This window comes from Sabethes cyaneus, chromosome 3 (assembly GCF_943734655.1).
Source record: "Sabethes cyaneus chromosome 3, idSabCyanKW18_F2, whole genome shotgun sequence".
Lineage (NCBI taxonomy): Eukaryota > Metazoa > Arthropoda > Insecta > Diptera > Culicidae > Sabethes > Sabethes cyaneus.
In genome coordinates, this window is record NC_071355.1 from 144,076,237 (window position 1) to 144,094,902 (window position 18,666).

An 18,666-nucleotide genomic window follows, 5' to 3' on the forward strand; every position below is an offset into this window, starting at 1 on the left:
GTGGTGGTTTTTTTTAAATAGCATTGAATTTACTATTCAAGACCGTAGTTAAATGAGTTTACCTGTAAATTGGTTGGATTCAGGCAAAACTTGGATAAAACTACCCCAAAATTTACAAACACTGTCTTGTGTTCCTATTATCAACTTTTTGTTGAAAAACTACTTAAAATCTGCGTTTGTATACTTTAAGGGAATTTTGAGTGGTTTTAACCAAGTTTCAGCTCAATTTACACGTAAATTCACTAAAGAGTGTATACAAATGTGGCAGCATATGATAATTATAAGTCTGAAGGCAAAGGTGATAATCTAATTTTTAAACAGAATAAATAAGACGAAACACAACGATAAGGAAGAACAGAAGCTGAGGTCTGTAGATATAAGTAATTATGCAACAAGTTGCATAAGTCTGATAATACAATCAAGAATAGCTCAGTATCTTAAAACTTTTTTTATTCATTTTAATGAGTACAATATCTCAAGGTAATAAAATGAGAAAGGCCACTGGTAAGAAGCACCCAACAAGTGTTACCAGGACGACAGACGATTTTCCCGTTGCCCAGAGGTTGATTTCCCACTGAATTCCCGCTGTCTAGACTAGAGTCTATTTCCCGCCAGAAATCCTGCTGAAAAAAAGTTATATTATTCTTTCGTATCTGGTGCAGAATAAAAAAAAAATTATTTTTCCCAGCAAGGCTTGTTATTTGAAGTTAAGATGATCTGCTGAAATTGAGAGGTTGCAACTAAATGAACATTATGCAAATTTGCTGCATTTATATTGACGAATTTTTTGAGTTTGGGAAACAGAAAAACAAATATTTTCTTGTTGTCGCTTATATAATGACAGTTTATAACGAAATTTTGGAAGAATTATAAGATTAATAAGACTAAGAACACGTGAGAAAATTTCGAAAGAAGCCTTCAGCACAATTTTTTTGTGTTTATCTATGGAAAAACCATGAAAAATTCAACAACGCTCGCAAATGCAATTAATTGTATGATGGTGGTGGCTTTTGGTGACAAAAGAAGAAATGTTTCTAATAAGACACACAAAAATCAAAAATATCTGTGAAGCGCAACGGCTCTTTGTTCTCGCTGATATTTTGCTCTAGCAAAAATGTACTGACATGATGCAATATCCCGTAAGTAACACGCTTTTACCATATTTAGTTGAAATAATTTATATATGACATGTATTAGTCATATATCAGTCATTTCAACTACTCTGTAACAACTGGCTACTAGGGATGTAGCAAACTATGATGTATATAGTTAAGTGTTGTTTTGTTTGGAATTCATGAATAAGTTGGATTTTCCCATTGGCAACGAATTAGTTTATGGAAAACTAAGAATGCGCAATACGGGTTGGTTTGGTGGTGTTCTTTTTCAGTAAGTTCTAATGAGCATTTGCCAGAACTCAACCCGTTCTAAGCAAAAAACACGGTTAAACCTCCGGAATCTTTTAATTTACAGAATATTTTTTTCCATGTGTGGACTCATCACTGCGACCAGTATAGTTGAGCTATTGTGATATCGCCCGGGTGTTTCCTGTATGACCTGCACTGCATTTCTTTTTGCTATAATCGCTATTGGATTAGTGATATGCTTATTAAATTTTATGCGTGCTTGTGTGTATTGGGGTTGTCAAGGGCACTGTCAAGAGGCTTCAGAGGGTAAATATAAAATTCAGCATGAAGGAAGGGTAAATGAGGGCCTGAGAATGAACCCATGCTAAAATCGCTTGACAAAGAACGGCTTGATTCTACTAAGATTCGAACCCAGGACCACTCGCGTGCAGTCTCGATAACCTTGCGGTTACGGAGCCCTCCAATTTACAGAATATAATGAACTAACTGCCAATGCATGAGCAGACATTAAAATGTCAACAAACGAAGTGTTGACAGATGCTGTCAACCTCTCTTTCAGCACTCTTCTCGTCTACCAAATATCGCTAAATCGAGTTCTCGCTGAAATCCCGCTGAATTAATTAAGAAAACCGCTAGATTCCCGTTAGCCGCTGTTTGACTTTTAAGTCCCGCTGTCAGAATTGAACCGCTAATCTGGCGTCGCTGCCTAACATAGCTTTGGCCAACCCATGTCACAATCAAGAAACCTCCAGATGGCCAAAACTGGAAATACTCCAATTTGTAATTGAGTAACTGAGTTAAGAGGTGCGGTTTCGGCTCCTAAACCTACATCTGAGCTACACGACCTTATTATCAAGTGTTATCCGCAAACTATTTATACTAATGTTTCTGGTTAGTTGGTATGTTTTATCTATTTTTAGAAATCGAAATAAAGCGCAATATCCTTAGCCAAATGCAACCTTACGTCATAAGGTCATCTGAAATACTACTTGACCTTTATCAGCAAAGATGCTCCCAACGACTGTAGATCTATAAAATAGGGAAGTACGGGAGAATTTGGTAAGAAAGGTCAACGTTTTTTCCTTTCCCTTAATTTCAAGGAGTTGATTTAAATAAGATATCATTCCTGTTACCATTAAATTCTAATGGATTATTTTTTTAAGTAGTTGCATTAGAATAAGATTAGATCAGGTTTGCGTTAAAATGACGACCTTCGGCTGATTTCGCTATCTACAAAAACATGGCTATACGAAGTAAAGGATGCGTGACGATTTTTTGCAGTAAATGACATGTTTTAGAAAATTAACACAATTAAAATTAGTCATATATACGAGGAATGTTTTGTAGTTTATTTTCTTTCGTAACATATGGGAAGTGTAAATTATTGCATTCAAAAAAATCAACTTCCTTCTCAATGACTGTTGATAGACGCTTCCGGAAACTGCCGCATACGCGTTTTACCATGTTTCGATCCATAGACATCATCACCTCGTTGATATTAGCTTTGAGCGCCCTAAGCGTTATGTGAGGCGTCCTATTGGTATCCTGCTCGACGATACCCCACACAAAATATTCCAAAGGATTGATATCGGGACTGCTAGGGGGCCAAATTTCTTTCTCCCAAAACTGCGGAACATTTTCAGCAAGCCATTTTTGTATTTGGTTGGCATTATGAGCAGGTGCTCCATCTTGTTTGAAGATGAAAAAACGGCCAGCAGCAACCTCCTTCATCCATGGGATAACAAAATCCTTCAGAACCTTCAGGTATACATCGGCTGTTACCTTTAGTCCTTGTTCAAAAAAATACGGAGGCATTAAATCCCCCTCGTTGGAGACTACGCCTAGAACCATCACATGGGTCTGAAATTTTGTTGACATGACGATAGGAACCTGATCTATATGATCTGCTGCAAGCCACCTGTCATTCCTACGATTCACCTTTTGATCCTGATTAAGATTTTTTTCATCAGAGAAAAATATGACAGAATCATTATGATGAGGATGCTTCAATCGACTCAGAAGTTTTTAGCTTTTTCCAAGTGATTTGGTCGCAGCATTCTTAAATTGACCTCTGCGTAGCGCATAAGACTTATAAAACCAAGGTTTTTGGTCATTACTCGCCGGATTGAATCCGAACGCGCGATTTCCCGCGAGTTAAAGATTTTCCGTTGGTTCCGAAGATCGGGCGACGGTCGCTAGGATAAAATTTGAAACTGAACTGAAGCTTTCTGAAGTCACTTTTGTGTACTACTAAAGCGCAAGGTCGTGAACCAGCACCGGATTAGAAAAAGCTACCGGAAGTTTCTCTCGAGTAGCTATTAACAGCGCAGCGGAATGTGCCATTGGGTTCGTTGCGAGGAGTCGACGTAACGAACTGAAAGAATGCAGTGCGGGCGTTGATGTTACGTCAGGAAACCCGTCAAAACTTGGAGCGATGTAGACAGAAACGAAGATAGCAAACCCAGTTTTTTTTCTGGATAAGAAGCGCCGCTTTGTGACGCGAGCCAGAACGTGTCGGTATAAAGATGGAAGATTCTTGAAGAATGAACGAGAGGTAATCTAAATGCTGAGGCAGCACTACAATGAGAATTTGACAGGTGCAGACGTAGAATACTACGACAACAGGGGGAATGACTACATCAGTTCAGCGGATGATAGAGATATGACGACTCCAATAATCGGGTTAAGTGATCGACACCATAAGCTCAAGAATAATAAGGCAGCAGACAAAGATGGCATCGCAATGGAGCTTTTCAAGATCTGCCTTGACTACCTGTCTGCATCGGCTAATAATCGGAATCTAGGAGTATAAGGACGGTGTAATGTGTTTAATACACAAAAAGGGCGACAACTTGCAATGTTAAAACTACCGAGTTAACACTATTCTCAACGCTGCCTATGAAGTACTTTCTCAGATCATCTTTCGTTGCTAGCAGGTAGATTTGTGGGTAGTTGTTAACCCTCTAACGGGTAAGGCCGTCTGCAGACGGCCTTCGCTTTTGGAGCTCCAGAGCCGCATAGGAAATTTGTTTTGATTCGACAATATGCAAAATGTGTTCAGAACAGATTTCTTGACATTTTGATATTAATATCACAACATTCTGAATATGCATTCAAAAGTTATCATTTTTCAAAAACAAAAATTCCGAAAAATTTCGAAAATAATAAATTTGCGAAAATTTCCCTTTTTTACTTTTCATGAAAAAGCAAATCTAGAACACAATGATTGACCTTAACATTTTTCTATGAGTAAATTTCATGCTTTATATCAATTTTGTAATGTATTTGAATTGAAAAAATATCTTGGTAGAGCGTTAGACATGAAAAACGAAAAAGAGAAATTGGACTTTTTCTAACCTGGCGCTCCTGCAGATAATTATATTGGCATGAAAATCAGAACTTAAGGTTCTTTCGAGTGTACTTTCATGATAAAACAGTCATTAGCTTGATCGCATCGTTTTTACGATGTTGCCCGTTAGAGGGTTAAGATTGACCAAATTTTTCGTGTTACAGCAGGTCCGCAAAAAGTGTATTAGTGACACTTGACTACGCACCACATGTTCATAGATTTTAAAGCTTCATATAGACTAATCTCAAGTTTTTAGTCTTGACCTTGAAATGTGGTCATACATATATATTAATATTTTTTGAAACGATGGTTCTGCAACTGATGAAGGGACGGTAGGGGAAAGAAATGAAAATTTTTGGTGAAGGAAGGGAAGAGCGGAAAGGAAGGGGGGGGGGGGGTATTGGTAGCTATGCTTGACAAGTAGTCATTTTGACTCCTACCTTTTGTCCAATGCTGGAAGGTGCATGGGTCGAACCAAGCTATAATCTGAGATTATAACCGGATTCGAACCCACAACACCTGCCAGGGCATGCGGTTCGCTGGTACTTGTACCTTTGAACCATAGAGGCGCTGGTACAAGTACCAGCGAACCACATGCCCTGGCGTCTACTGACTCTATAGCAGCACCTCCCTGTCGAGATTCGAACATACGACGACTGGTTTGTTAGGCCAGCATCGTACCCCGAAGCTAACTGGGCGAGCGCGAAGAAGCTTTAAAATATACCTATTCCGATTTTGTCAGCTCCTGATTTTATCAGCTTTTTATCCCGATTTTGTCAGCCCATAAATTTTGTTCAAGTTTTGTGTTTTTAAACATGATTTATAAAACTTTTCAGTCTAATAGAAACTATTCTGATTCCCTGGGGAAAGTTTTTGAATGAAACAATGTCTTCTTTGCGCGTAGTTCGGGGTGAAAATTAGGGTATTTTTTATATTAAAAGTTCCTAAACAAGCAAGATAGAGGTATACTATATTCAGCAATGTTGTACAACTTTGTACACAATTTGTATAACTTTGTAAAACATAAAACAGTCATACAACTACAAAACCAGCTAAAATAGAAAAACTGATTTTAACGATTTTCCATATATGAGAAATAGGATTTTTCTATCTTTACTGAAGAGATGTTTTAATGTTAATGTCTTCAGAAAATATTCTTGTAATAATCTTGTTATATATCTATACCTATAAAGAAGGATTTCTGTCTGTCTGTCCGTATGTTCCTTATAGAATCGAAAACTACTGAACCAATCGGCATGATAATATGCATGTAGAGGTTTTTTGGGGCCAGGAAAGGTTTTAGTGATGGTTAGAAACCCCTCCCCACACTAAGAGGGGGGGCTCCCATACAAATGAAACACAAATTTCTGCATAACTCGACAACTAATCAAGCAAATAGAACAAAATTTGGCGTGTGGGTGTTTTCGGTGATAAGAATTTATTCTATGGTAAATTGAGACCCCTCCCCTCTTTATAAGGGGAATTATAACTCCTCTCCTCTTTAAAAGGGGGGGCTTCCATACAAATTTCCTCATAACTCGAGAACTAATCAAGCAAATGGAACCAAATTTGGCATGTGAAGGTTTTCGAGGGCAAGAATATTTTCTATAGTAAATTAGGACCCCTCCCCACTTTAGGAGGGGGAAGGGGGCTCCTATGCAAATGAAATACAAATTTCCTGATAACTCGAGAACTAGGGTATGTTGCTACATCGTCGTAATTGCCTATTTCCGTCCTATCCAACACAAATTATTGAAAATGTATTTTGTATGTAGTATAAACTAGTTATTCCCTAATATGTTAGTTAGTTGTCTATCATACGCGATCAATCAAAGTGAGCTGAGATCTATTTAAATGCTTTTTATCATTAAAGAAGTCCTACCAGCCGAATTTCCTACGTTTTTTCGTGCGACGAACAAGACAATGTCGACTAATCGTTTTAATGACCATCTATACCTATAAAGAAGGATTTCTGTCTGTCTGTCTGTCTGTCTGTCCTGTGTTCCTTATAGAATCAAAAACTACTGAACCAATCGGCGTGAAAATTTGCATGTAGAGGTTTTTGGGGCCAGGAAAGGTTTTAGTGATGGTTAGAGACCCCTCCCCCCACTGAGAGTGGGGGCTCCCATACAAATGAAACACAAATTTCTGCATAACTCGAGAACTAATCAAGCAACTAGAACCAAATTTGGCATGTGGGTGTTTTCGGTGACAAGAATTTATTCTAGGGTAATTTGAGACCCCTCCCCTCTTTATAAGGGGAATTATAACTCCTCTCCCCTTTAAGAGGGGGGGTTTCCATACAAATTTCCTCATAACTCGAGAATTAATCAAGCAAATGCAACCAAATTTGGCATGTGTGTGTTTTTGAAGACAAATTTTTTTTCTATGATGAATTGGGACCCCTCCCCACTTTAAGAGGGGGGGGCTCCTATACAAACGAAATACAAATTTCCTTATAACTCGAGAGCTAATCCGGCAAATGGAACCAAATTTGGTATGTAGGTGTTTTTGGAGGCAAGAATGTTTTCTATGATGAATAAGAACCTCTCCCCACTTTAGGAGGGGGGGCTCCTATACAAATGAAATACAAATTTCCTCATAACTCGAGAACTAATCAAGCAAATAGAACCAAATTTGGCATGTGGGTGTTTTCGGTGACAAGAATTTATTCTATGGTAAATTGAGACCCCTCCCTCTTTATAAGGGGAATTGTAACTCCTCTCCCCTTTAAGAGGGGGGGCTTCCATACAAATTTCCTCATAACTCGAGAACTAATCAAGCAAATGGAACCAGCTTTGGCATATGAAGGTTTTCGAGGGCAAGAAAATTTTCTACGGTGAATTAGGACCCCTCCTCACTCTAAGAGGGGAGGCTCCTGTACAAATGAAATACAAATTTCCTCCTAACTCGAGAACTAATCAAGCAAATAGAACAACATTTGGCATGTGGGTGTTTTTTTTGGTGACAAGAATTTATTCTATGGTGAATTGAGACCCCTCCCCTCTTTATAAGAGGAATTATAACTCCTCTCCCCTTTAAGAGGGGGGACTTCCATACAAATTTCCTCATAACTCGAGAACTAATCAAGCAAATGCAACCAAATTTGGCATGTGAAGGTTTTCGAGAGCAAGAAAATTTTCTATGGTGAATTAGGACCCCTCCCCACTTTAAGAGGAGGGGCTCCTGTACAAATGAAATACAAATTTCCTCATAACTCGAGAACTAATCAAGCGAATTGAACCAAATTTGGCATGTGTGTGTTTTTGGAGACATTTTTTTTCAATGATGAATTGGGACCCCTCCCCACTTTAGGAGAGGGGGTCCTATACAAACGAAATACAAATTTCCTCATAACTCGAGAACTAATCCAGCAAATGGAACCAAATTTGGCGTGTAGGTGTTTTTGGAGGCAAGAATTTTTTCTGTGATGAATTAGGACCTCTTCCCACATTAGGAGGGGGGGCTCCAATACAAATGAAATACAAATTTCCCCATAACTCGAGAACTAATCAAGCAAATAGAACCATATTCGGCATGTGGAGGTTTTTGGAGGCAAAAATATTTTCTACGGTGAATTAGGATCCTTCCACACTTCAAGAGGGGGGGCTTCTACACAAATGAAATACAAATTTCCTCATAATTCGAGAACTAATCAAGCAAATGGAACCATATTTGGCATGTGGGTGTTTTTGGAGGCAACCATTTTTCCCATGATGAATTAGGACTTCTTACCTTTTTAGGAGGGGGGGGGGCTCCCATTCAAACGAAATACAAATTTGCTCATAACTTTAGAACTAATCAAGCAAATGGAACCAAATTTGGCATGTGAGAGTTTTAGATGGCAGAATTTTTTTTCTGTGGTGTATTACGACCCCTTTCCCTTTTAAGAGGGTGGGCTCCCATACAAATGAAATACAAATTTCCTTATAATTTGAGTACTAATCAAGCAAATGGAACCAAATTTAGCATGTAGGAGATTTTTGAGTCTTGAATTTATTTTATGATAGAGACCTCTCACCCCTGTGGTAGGGGGATATGGACTCTCATACAAATAAAACAGAAATTTTTGCGAAACTCAAAAACTAATCCAACTCGAGAAATTCGAGACTCTTCCATAAAACATTAATCAATAACAAGACCACAAAAACTATCTATAGTAACACTAGATCATTCAGGACGAGACGGTCGCGAGTGTTGCCGGTGACCCGCCGTCGGAAGCGCCGCCCACTGGGGGGCTTGCAAAACTCGAGAAGTGACAAAGATCATCCGAGATTCATGATTTATGTACAACACAGGTTAATTTGTGGCAATACGAAGTTTGTCGGGTCAGCTAGTCATTCATAAATGGAAATAACTCTCACAAGGCATTGTCGTTTTTCTACAGCCGGGAAAACTTGCCTGACCTGCAGAAATTTTGTAGAAAAACATTTGTCATGCTGTCCTACACAAATACATGCGCATTAGCTTCGTAAACATTGTTGTGATTTTCAGTTCGGATGATGAAAAATTTTGATGGACGAATTTTAAAACGCTACAACGAATTTAAGAAATAAAGTCAGTTGCGTAATATCAATAATCTGCTTTAATAGTCGCTTTTCAGTGATTTTAAAGTTCACGGATCGAAAGGTAAGTGTGTTTTAGCCAAATCAGCACAAGAACTTTTGGAGTATTCATTAAATTCATCCAACAAATGATGAAAATTAGAATGGCTTTACTTATTACCGGTCATCCGAGATTCACGATTTATGAACAACACAGTTTAATTTGTGGCAATACGAAGTTCTTCGGGTCAGCTAGTATGCTATAAAACTTGAAGAACACATCAATGTGTTATTTTAAAACTGAAGAAAAATAAATCTTTTATTTCACTTTTAGGGGGATTAATCAAAATTTGAATTCCGCTAGACGATAGAGCTTTTAATTTTAAGAAACTCTTCCAAAGGTTTCAGAGACCTAAAATCAAAACTCTAATGCGCACCAGATTCTGGACCAGTGGGTTGTGCTGTGCCCGGTTTATTAGATTGCGTTGAGCTTTCGGTTGATCAATTGAGGGCTAAAACTTAATTTTTAGTAGAAGTCTTCAATATTGCAAGGTCTTAAGTCTTGAATTTTGAAAAAAAAATCCCGATTTTGTCAGTTTCCCCATTTTGTCAGCTCAAAATTCAACATAGGGCTGACAAAATCGGAACATGACTGTATTATATATCTTCCAATTGGCCCCGAGCTACGACACTGGCCCCACAAGCTAGTCATTATATGTCCCAAACTCGGATTGGAGAGAATAAAACCAGGCGGTCAAGTTCCGGAAGCGGAATGTAGCACCAGGGCTTTGGTTTGCATTTATTATATATTTTAAATTCTTTTTGCTTTTCATTGGGTGTTAGAATATAAAAATAATAACATTAGAAAAAGTATATAAAAATCTATCCTTTGCTTCTTGGTGTATAATTCGCCTACCATTCACAGGTGATGATTTTTTTTGGGAAACAGCACCCTGCTACCATATTAGAACTACGATAACACGGTCATTGTAGAGCTTTCTCCGGATCGATTCCTAGCCGTTGAGACAGAAAAAATTAGTTTGCTCGCTATTCTTAGCAACACGTTGAAAAAATGCTACCACCACTTTGTGGAGAGAATATAGTGCCTCTTCACACCGATGGCAAAGTGCCTGCCAGTTGTAGTATCATCATGTAGTATATTTAGTCTCGAACATATAGCATCTGCATCACATCATGAATGGAAGCAGGCGTTGCAAGAAAAATAAAACTGGTTTCACGTTCTGGTTCATGTACCATCGATAACAGCAACTAAACAAGAGATGGAGGATGAAAAAAGAAAAAATCAGGTACTAAGCAGATACGCCGGAAGGTGCCGTGCAAAAATCCACATACGCACACTCGTTTGCTGTCCTGTCTATCATTCTCTACATTGCACAGACATTTACCACTAACTCATCTAAGCACAAACGCAACTGAAACGTAACGGTGCTTGTAAATTACCCGACTGTTCTAAGTTTATAGCTCCAATATTAAAAACAATATAAATAATTTAGCATTTGTAGTCCGATTTTAAATGTCATTGACTCGTGCATTTAGTTCGTAGACGAGTATGCTTTAGTAATCAAGCCAGCTGTATGCTGTTCTGTTCAACGACCTTGAACTATGAAGTAGTCAATTTGATACAGTCGTATGCAAATATAGAACATGTTTAATAGTAGTAATTGAGTTGTTTTTATCACACATTGTAACGATTGAAAAGATCTACTATGCTTGATACAAGCCTGGGGTTTCCTTGGCACAATTGAGAAAAAAATGTATTAAAATTTCAAACATATTTTATAAATGACTGTTACAGGTTGTTGGTTTCTGAGAGAGTGGCGAGAAACAGCTGTAAAGTTTATAACCACGCGCGGTCGCGTGTTAAGAAAAAATAAATGTTTTGTGGCTTTCGCTAAGACTTAAATGGTTTTGATAAGTTTTTCAATTTTATGTAAGACGCACCATGAAATCGCAGTGTAGTAAATTAGATACACGCAATGCTCAACCACCGAATTCGATGCTCATCAGTTTTACTTCATCGTATTTGGTGTCAACAACATTGCTTCCTTAGGAGAACAAGATCAAATGTCTTCAGAAATTCGTTTTTATCCTTTTCGCGATCTAGCAATTGCAGGGGTTGGAAAAAGAATGATACTCCAACAAGAACTGCAAAGAATTTTACATAGGGGTGTAAATTAAACAGCTACGGGAAGGAAGAAAGCATAGACCCTAGACCTTTCGTACCAAACACTTTCTAAATTAATCTATTAATATTTGTTTGGAGTAAAATTTAAGTGATACTCCTGGCCCTCGTGTATCAACTTATGGTATATAGACCAAAAGTCCAGCCGCCATAAGCTAAGGTAAATCTCTTGAAATATGTCGTTCAATGTAATTTTTTTTCTATTGGTATAATTTAACTGTTTTGAGGTCCGCTACAAGCTATAAAGACTAAAAAATACCATGCTGAAGTTATATGGAACCATGCTGATGTTACATGGAACTACGAGACATATTTGACGTAGGACTACGTCTTACGGCAAGGTTTGGGATAGGGTGTCATTCCAAAAAATAAAAAAAGGGGGCGTCATGAAAAAATGAAAGATTTCGAACTCTAATAGCTCTGTCAATTATAAATGGATATTCATACTTTAAATATAGATCGACTCATGATAGATGTAGCAATTATGTCATATCTATCTTCTTTTTCAACCACTAATTAGTAAAAATTAACAAGTTTCAAGTCCAAATATCCCTATATATTTTCTAGGTGATCGCCTTCCTTCACATTCAAAGGCATGAATGATAGCTAAATACACCATCTGTTTACTGTAATTTGCTTTGCTTTTAGAAAAAAAGTGGCATTCTCCCTGTCCCAAGGCCGAATATTCCTTACGACGATTAGACCTAGACCAACATGATGTCTTTGATTGAAAATTACGCCAGAAAGAGCGATAGAGTCTCCTCGTTCCAACAAAATTTTTAAGACCGCAATTAAACCTAGACGAACTTAATGTCTGTGTTAGGAAAGTGTGTCAAAAAAAAATGACAAAAGTTCCTTGTCCCATCGAAAATTCTTTCTTTACGGCGAGACGATTAAACCTAGGCGAATTTAATATCTGTGTTGGAATAGTGCGCTACAGCTGTAGTGTTCGGTTGTAATAGGATTCATATGATATGAATATGGCTGGTCTAACAAGGCAGTTGTCGCATATTGGAATCTCGGCCGGGAGACACTGATAGGGTCCATAGGATCGTAGCACCAGCTCCGCAATTGTCCTGTACGCTGGCTACGAAGTCCGTCGTATAAAAACAGAAGGTCAAGTTTGGATAACGGAATGAAACACTCAGGCTTTGCTTGTGTGATATGAATATGTAATACGATACTTGGAAGAGTAGCGAAAAGATAATGTAGTGTGTTGTGGCAAGAATGTGCTACTGATAAAGAGGGAAGGAATTAGTAAAATGCCTTCAAGGTGGGGGAGGGGTTGCTAATAAAAACATTCTATGAATTCAGTAAGGTAAGAGCACAGTAGAAATTCTGTTTTTTTGATTTTGTTAAATTGTTTCCAAATGCATATTTTGGCCAGGGCCACTATGATGTTTGCGTGTGGTTACTTGAATATCCATTCCATGGTGAGCAATGAGATTTAAAAAGGTGTTGCGGGGGATATATAAGGAGTTCTTCTAGCGATGATCAATCGACGTTATTTGTGTATGATCAGTTTAAAGCACAAATCTTCCACATGATTGAGAGGAACGTGCTGCTCGAGCCAAAGATGCTGATGCAAAGAATATTTATTTTAGGTTAAATTCACTTCTAGATTCATATTACTCACATTTCATCTCCGTACATGTCTTTATCTGCCACACAACAAGATTGTTCTGAGACTTGGCATGTAAGTTTTAATCTCGATTTAAGAATGTAAATATAGTTTGCCTTTAACGTAAGAATAATTCCAAAATAGAAATTTCAGTATAATTTTAATCGCAAAATGTTCTTCACTTTCCAAGCTCAATTACTACGGTTTGTTTACTATTCGTTTATGCGCGTTTATGCATATCACTTTGCCACTGTCACCCAGTCAGTTGCGCATAGATACTGGGTCACGCTTACTCACTAGGGCTGTTCACATACCAGGGGCTGTTCACAAACAACGGGCTGTTGCGGCGAAAATCCTCTCCCTGTGTCGCCTTAACTTCCGGTTCAGCGTCACCAGATTCTTCTACGTCCAGCACAGCCAACTTTGTAACAGACCTCTTCAAGATTCCTGCTGACGTCTTCACGTCTTCTCGACGCATTACCCCATCCTTTCCAGGTACCACTCGTCCACGCAACCGTCGTATCTGTATGTACTCATCCACCACGAGAACGAGATCTCCCACTTTTACTGGCTTGACGTCTCGGAACCAATTCGTACGCCTAACGATAGTTGGCAAGTATTCAACCAGCCAGCGCCGCCAAAAGTTATCCAGGATATGCTACTCCTGCTACACCATGTTCCAGCTACTCTTCAACGCTATACCCTCGTTTGATGGTAGGTAGTTTCACTGGATCTCGAACGCCACTTGTTACACTCCAGAAATTCTTTGGGAGTTAACGACGCATGGTTGACCGATTCAAACGGAATGAATGTCAACGGCCTGGAATTAACCATACGTTCCGCCTCTACCAACACCATAGTGAACGATTCGTTGTCCAGTTTCCTTACTACCGGAACACACCCCAGCTCAGATTTTACAGCTCGAACCATTCTCTTCCAGCAGCCTCCCATATAAGGAGCAGCAGGAGAATTAAACCGCCACTGTGTTTGGGCATTCGTGAAGGTACTGCCCAATTCAGTGTGAATCCTGTTGATTTCATTTTTCAGTTCCCGGTTCGCTCCAACAAAGTTTGTCCCATTGTCGGAGTAGATTTCCTGTGGGCCGCCTCGTCGTGCTACAAACCTCCGGATCGTCTTTTTGCACTACCGCAATGGATGGCTCTGATTGTGAGGCCAGTGAACAGGCACACCCATCGTTTAGCTACGCTTCTTCCGATCTTTATCGAATACGGTCCAAAGAGATCTACGCCCACGTAGGTGAATGGACGCACACATGGTTCCACGCTTCATCGTGATTGGTCGGTTTACGATTCCACCCACACCATGATGGAATTTCTTCATTGCACTAACACCACTTAACCTACATCGCCACACCTGTATAAATCTAGGCCTGTAGGCTCACAATAATCTAGCCCAGATGCACTTGGCACAAAAGCGTGCGATATAAAATTACAAATCCAAGGCATGCTCTGATCTGTTGAAAAAAACAGCGTTATAAAAAACTATCTGAATATTTTTTGACATCACGTGATGCCAAAACTAGTTAAAATCCTGTTAATTTATATTGAAATATGTAAATTGCGACAAAGTTTCAAATTATTACTGTGAGAATGTCATAAGATAATCTGTAAAATTTATAAAGATGCTCTATAAGGATTTTCGAAACTATCCATGGCTAGTGAATAGAAACTAAAACTACTGCGTTTTTTTCTGTAGGATAAGCTAAGCAGCGCCTCGTTTTGGCAACCTACAATTCGCTACTTTTGGGCAAAAGCGGAACGAACCTGTATTTATTTGTACTCGTTTAGGTCATTGCAAATCATTTTCAAAGTTTTTGTCACCCCCTGCCCCTTTGGAAATTGGCTTGAAAAATCGGGGAGGCAAAAAAATAATTCGTAGAATATGAGTTAATTTTTTTTTACAAAATCAATTGTCTGTGGGCTCTACAGCTTGAAAACCCCAAAAATGAGCGTACGAGTTGAGTTAACGCTTCTAGCACGAAATAGAAATGGAAGTTCGAACAGTGGAATTTCCGAAACTCGGCCAAAAAAAATTTTTTTCTTTTTTGTCTCTTTGTTCGCAGATTTTTGTATGAAAAATAACAACGTATTTATTAAAAGCAAGAATAGATTTGGTTTCACGTTTAAACTAAGTAAAAATGCCTAAAATCCATATTTTTTTTGCTCGATTAAAAAATTTTATTTTTTCAACCCCCCCCTTCAGTGACCCAACACCGGAGCGACAAAAACTTTTTTAAATATTTGTAATGGCCTTATTACCTAGTAAATTTAATGGCCACTAATAATTGAATATATCACTTTCTTTCACATACCTGTAATTCGGCCCGATCGACATCCCACTGCGACCGTTCTAGTTCGAACCGGGCCCATTCGTGTTGAATAAAATGCAGAATACCAGGAATTGAGTACTGGGTAGGTGCTGCCTTATTGTTTTGATCATCCTGCCCGCTACCGCCACCACCTGTCCCACCGAGCCCGACAGGTTTGTTGTTGTTGTTCATACCGCTGGCCGAATTATTGACCATTCCACCAAGGCCAACGCCGCCGCTTTGCATGCCACCAGCTCCGGTGCCGCCAATTCCACTCAGCTGGCCACCAGCACCATTCTGGTGGTTCAGCGAACTATTTTCATCCATTCTATCTTCAATTCTGTTAATTCTCATGACATGTCCACCATTTACCGTGACGAAACTGAAGAATTTTGGATTCGAATGCCGCGCAAAGTTTTAGCTCTCCTTGGTGGATAAAACTATAAATTTTGTTCAATCAATATAGGATAGGCGAATGCTTCTAAAAGCAAGGAATAAAAGTGCAATATTGTTAAATAAAAAATAACAAAAGTATTGAACTTAGGGCTGGTTTCAAACAAACGGGAAAGCAAATATACGGAAAGTCTGCATAAAACGGAGCTGTGTGATTGACAAATAGCTGTTACAGAGACAAACGGGTTATTAGTCAAATTATAGTGGAGGGTGATATTCATCCCTCCAAACTAAGCCAATTAATAATTAAAATTACATATAATAAACGTTATTAATACACGTCACGATAATTAATAATTGCATGCACCATGTATTTGCTTATTTCGAGATTCCCTTTGTGATTTCCAGCCAAAATTATAATAAACAGTCTATGTAGGTTAAGAATGTCTTTTGCGAAATTTACATAAAATAAATTCCGCTGTAAAGCGTGATTACAAAACATATAATTTCTTTGGAAGTTATGAAACCATATCTGCACTGTATAGTTTCGAACATTGTTCAAATCATGAGAAATATTAAATTTCTATTCAGTCATAAATGTACGATAAATCTGAAGTGCACATAGCTGGATTTTTTTTGTTTTGTTGGTTAAGACCATGGTTGGTCCATCTCGCCAAACTGGGTATTTGTATAAAAAAACATTTTAAAATAATTATTGTTTAAACTCCGGCATCACTGGAACTTTTGCTAAGCTTGAAAATGAAAAACATAAAAGAACCGTCTGTGGGCAAGTTCTTTGCCAACAACACATTCATTTAAATTATGGTTTTGGTATAAAGTGGGTGTAACAGGGGTAGGCAGCTGAATAGTAACGATTAGTTGTGCGAATGTTCGATTTTTTTATCGAACCTAATTTTTCATTCACAGTTCACAGGGCCTCTTCAGTCATCGCTCCTTAATCAGCAATTGCACAAATTTTTAACTTCAATTAACGGCGGCAGCGTTTGGATATTTTCATATTGGAGAATTGATTTCGATATTTTCTGTAACGCTGGCATAGACAATTATATGCTTTTTCTTAAACTTTTGTCAAAAATCGCACATCACATAGCAAATATGAATAAAAAAAAACTTTCTCGCGGAAGTCTTCAACGAGGAGCGAACTTTTGGATTGCAGTCTGACATACATGTACAGCACTCACACCTTTTCAGAAACGGAAACACGGCACACACACAATCTTATGCGGTTATATTCCACTACACTGGTTAGAGAGAGACCACTGAGTGACGAGACCTAAACCTCCTCTAATTTCCACTTTAAAGCCAGCCAGGCACACCAGTAACGAACAGAAAAACTGAAAAAATAACGCAAAAAAGCGACAATACCGCTGCTTTTCACTTTATTCACTACTATCAGAGTTTAATACAAGTTGATAGTACTACAATTAGTACATACAGTACACGAAAACGATGAAAAATTACTTTTTTCAACTTTCCCGATGCAACCGTCCGTCAATGGAGCAGTAAATTCTTGTCTTTCTTTTCTTCTAATACCTTTTTCCTAGCAGCTTGACAAGATTTTGTTGGTGTGGAAGATTAGGGTTGTCGCGATTGTGCAAGAGCTGCTGAATTCAAAATGGCGAAAGGGCGAAAGCGAGGCTACTTCTGGCGTAATGTGACATATGCAGGTGTGGCGATGTTGGTTAAGAGGTGATAGCACAGAGAACAGACATCCAGGCTAGAACAAATTTATCGCCGTTTTCTGTGTAAATTTTTCTATTTTTGTGTGTATTATTTTTGTTTTGCGTGTAAAATTCGAGCAGTTTTCAGCGCCACCTATATAGTCTATGAATCTAGCTAACAGGCACCTTTATCGCATTTACTCTGCGTTGACACGAGCTAACATCACTGTGGGCTCAGGAGTCGTGGGCCCTAGAGTGACTATATATAGAGTGGCGACAATGTCAAAATTGGAATGATAATTATCTGTCAGTGTCATTCCAATCGAGCAGACGACCAATCCAACGCGTATGCAGGAAAGAGAAAGAAAATAAGCATTGCTAGAGCATTGCATACTTTTGGGATGACATGTCGCCACTCTGTATATAGTCACTCTAGTGGGCCCCACTGACTATCCAGCTTTCCACGAACGATAATGGCGGATATTGAGCACAAGTGGGCACAATCTTTCGACATGCATTGGAGGAGCGTCGAGTTCGCTCTGACGGAGTTACTATTGATACATTCATGATTGTTTATGGTTCGAGTGTAAAAATGTAAACATTGTTTAATTTTGCAGATCAGCTGAAGTGGAACATTACTAAACGGATTCAAATTTTTATAGTGGTTTGTGGCCATAATTTGCTGAAGGCACTGGGTCAGAAAACTTTTTTACAATCGTGCGAATTAAACATTCGAAACATTACACATTAACGCAAACATTAACTTCATATTGGTCGACTGCAAAGCCACAATCTATAAAACTTGTCCGTTCAATTATGTTCCTCTTTAGCTGATCTGCAAAATTGAACAATGTTTACATTTTTACATTCGAACAACAAACAATCATGAATGTATCCATAGTAACTCCGTCAGGGCAAACTCGACGCTCCTCCAATGCATGTCAAAAGATTGTGCCCACTTGTGCTCAATATCCGCCATTATCGCTCGTGGAAAGCTAAATAGTTACTATATACACAGACAAACAGACGGGACACTCACGTTAATTCCATCGTCCAATCAAAAACCACTGATTTTTCAAAAAAGCGTGTTTCGCAACATGGCCACACCGCGGCGCGCGATTGTTGCTTCGAGTTTTCAGAATAAAGTCATACAAATGTAAAAACCCTACAGCATAAAACCC

The 18,666-nt window shown here is 38.6% G+C and overlaps 1 protein-coding gene across 15 annotated transcripts in view; it reads right to left on the reverse strand.

Annotated features, from left to right (window-relative positions):
• LOC128742278 (striatin-3) overlaps window positions 1-17,337 on the reverse strand; it is a 35,200-nt gene extending 17,863 nt beyond the window's left edge. For 2 of the 15 annotated variants that reach the window (XM_053838600.1, XM_053838585.1), the window contains exons 1-2: window positions 17,190-17,331; window positions 15,414-15,891 (exon numbers count right to left, since the gene is read on the reverse strand). In XM_053838600.1, the coding sequence (XP_053694575.1) occupies window positions 15,414-15,764 (351 nt within the window). In that variant the 5' untranslated portion in view covers window positions 15,765-15,891; window positions 17,190-17,331. Of the gene's footprint in view, window positions 1-15,413; window positions 15,892-16,712; window positions 16,972-17,005; window positions 17,159-17,189 lie in introns of those variants that run through there. The other 13 variants (XM_053838598.1, XM_053838588.1, XM_053838591.1 and 10 more) reach the window with 13 other exon arrangements.
• Window positions 17,338-18,666: the final 1,329 nt, after the last annotated feature.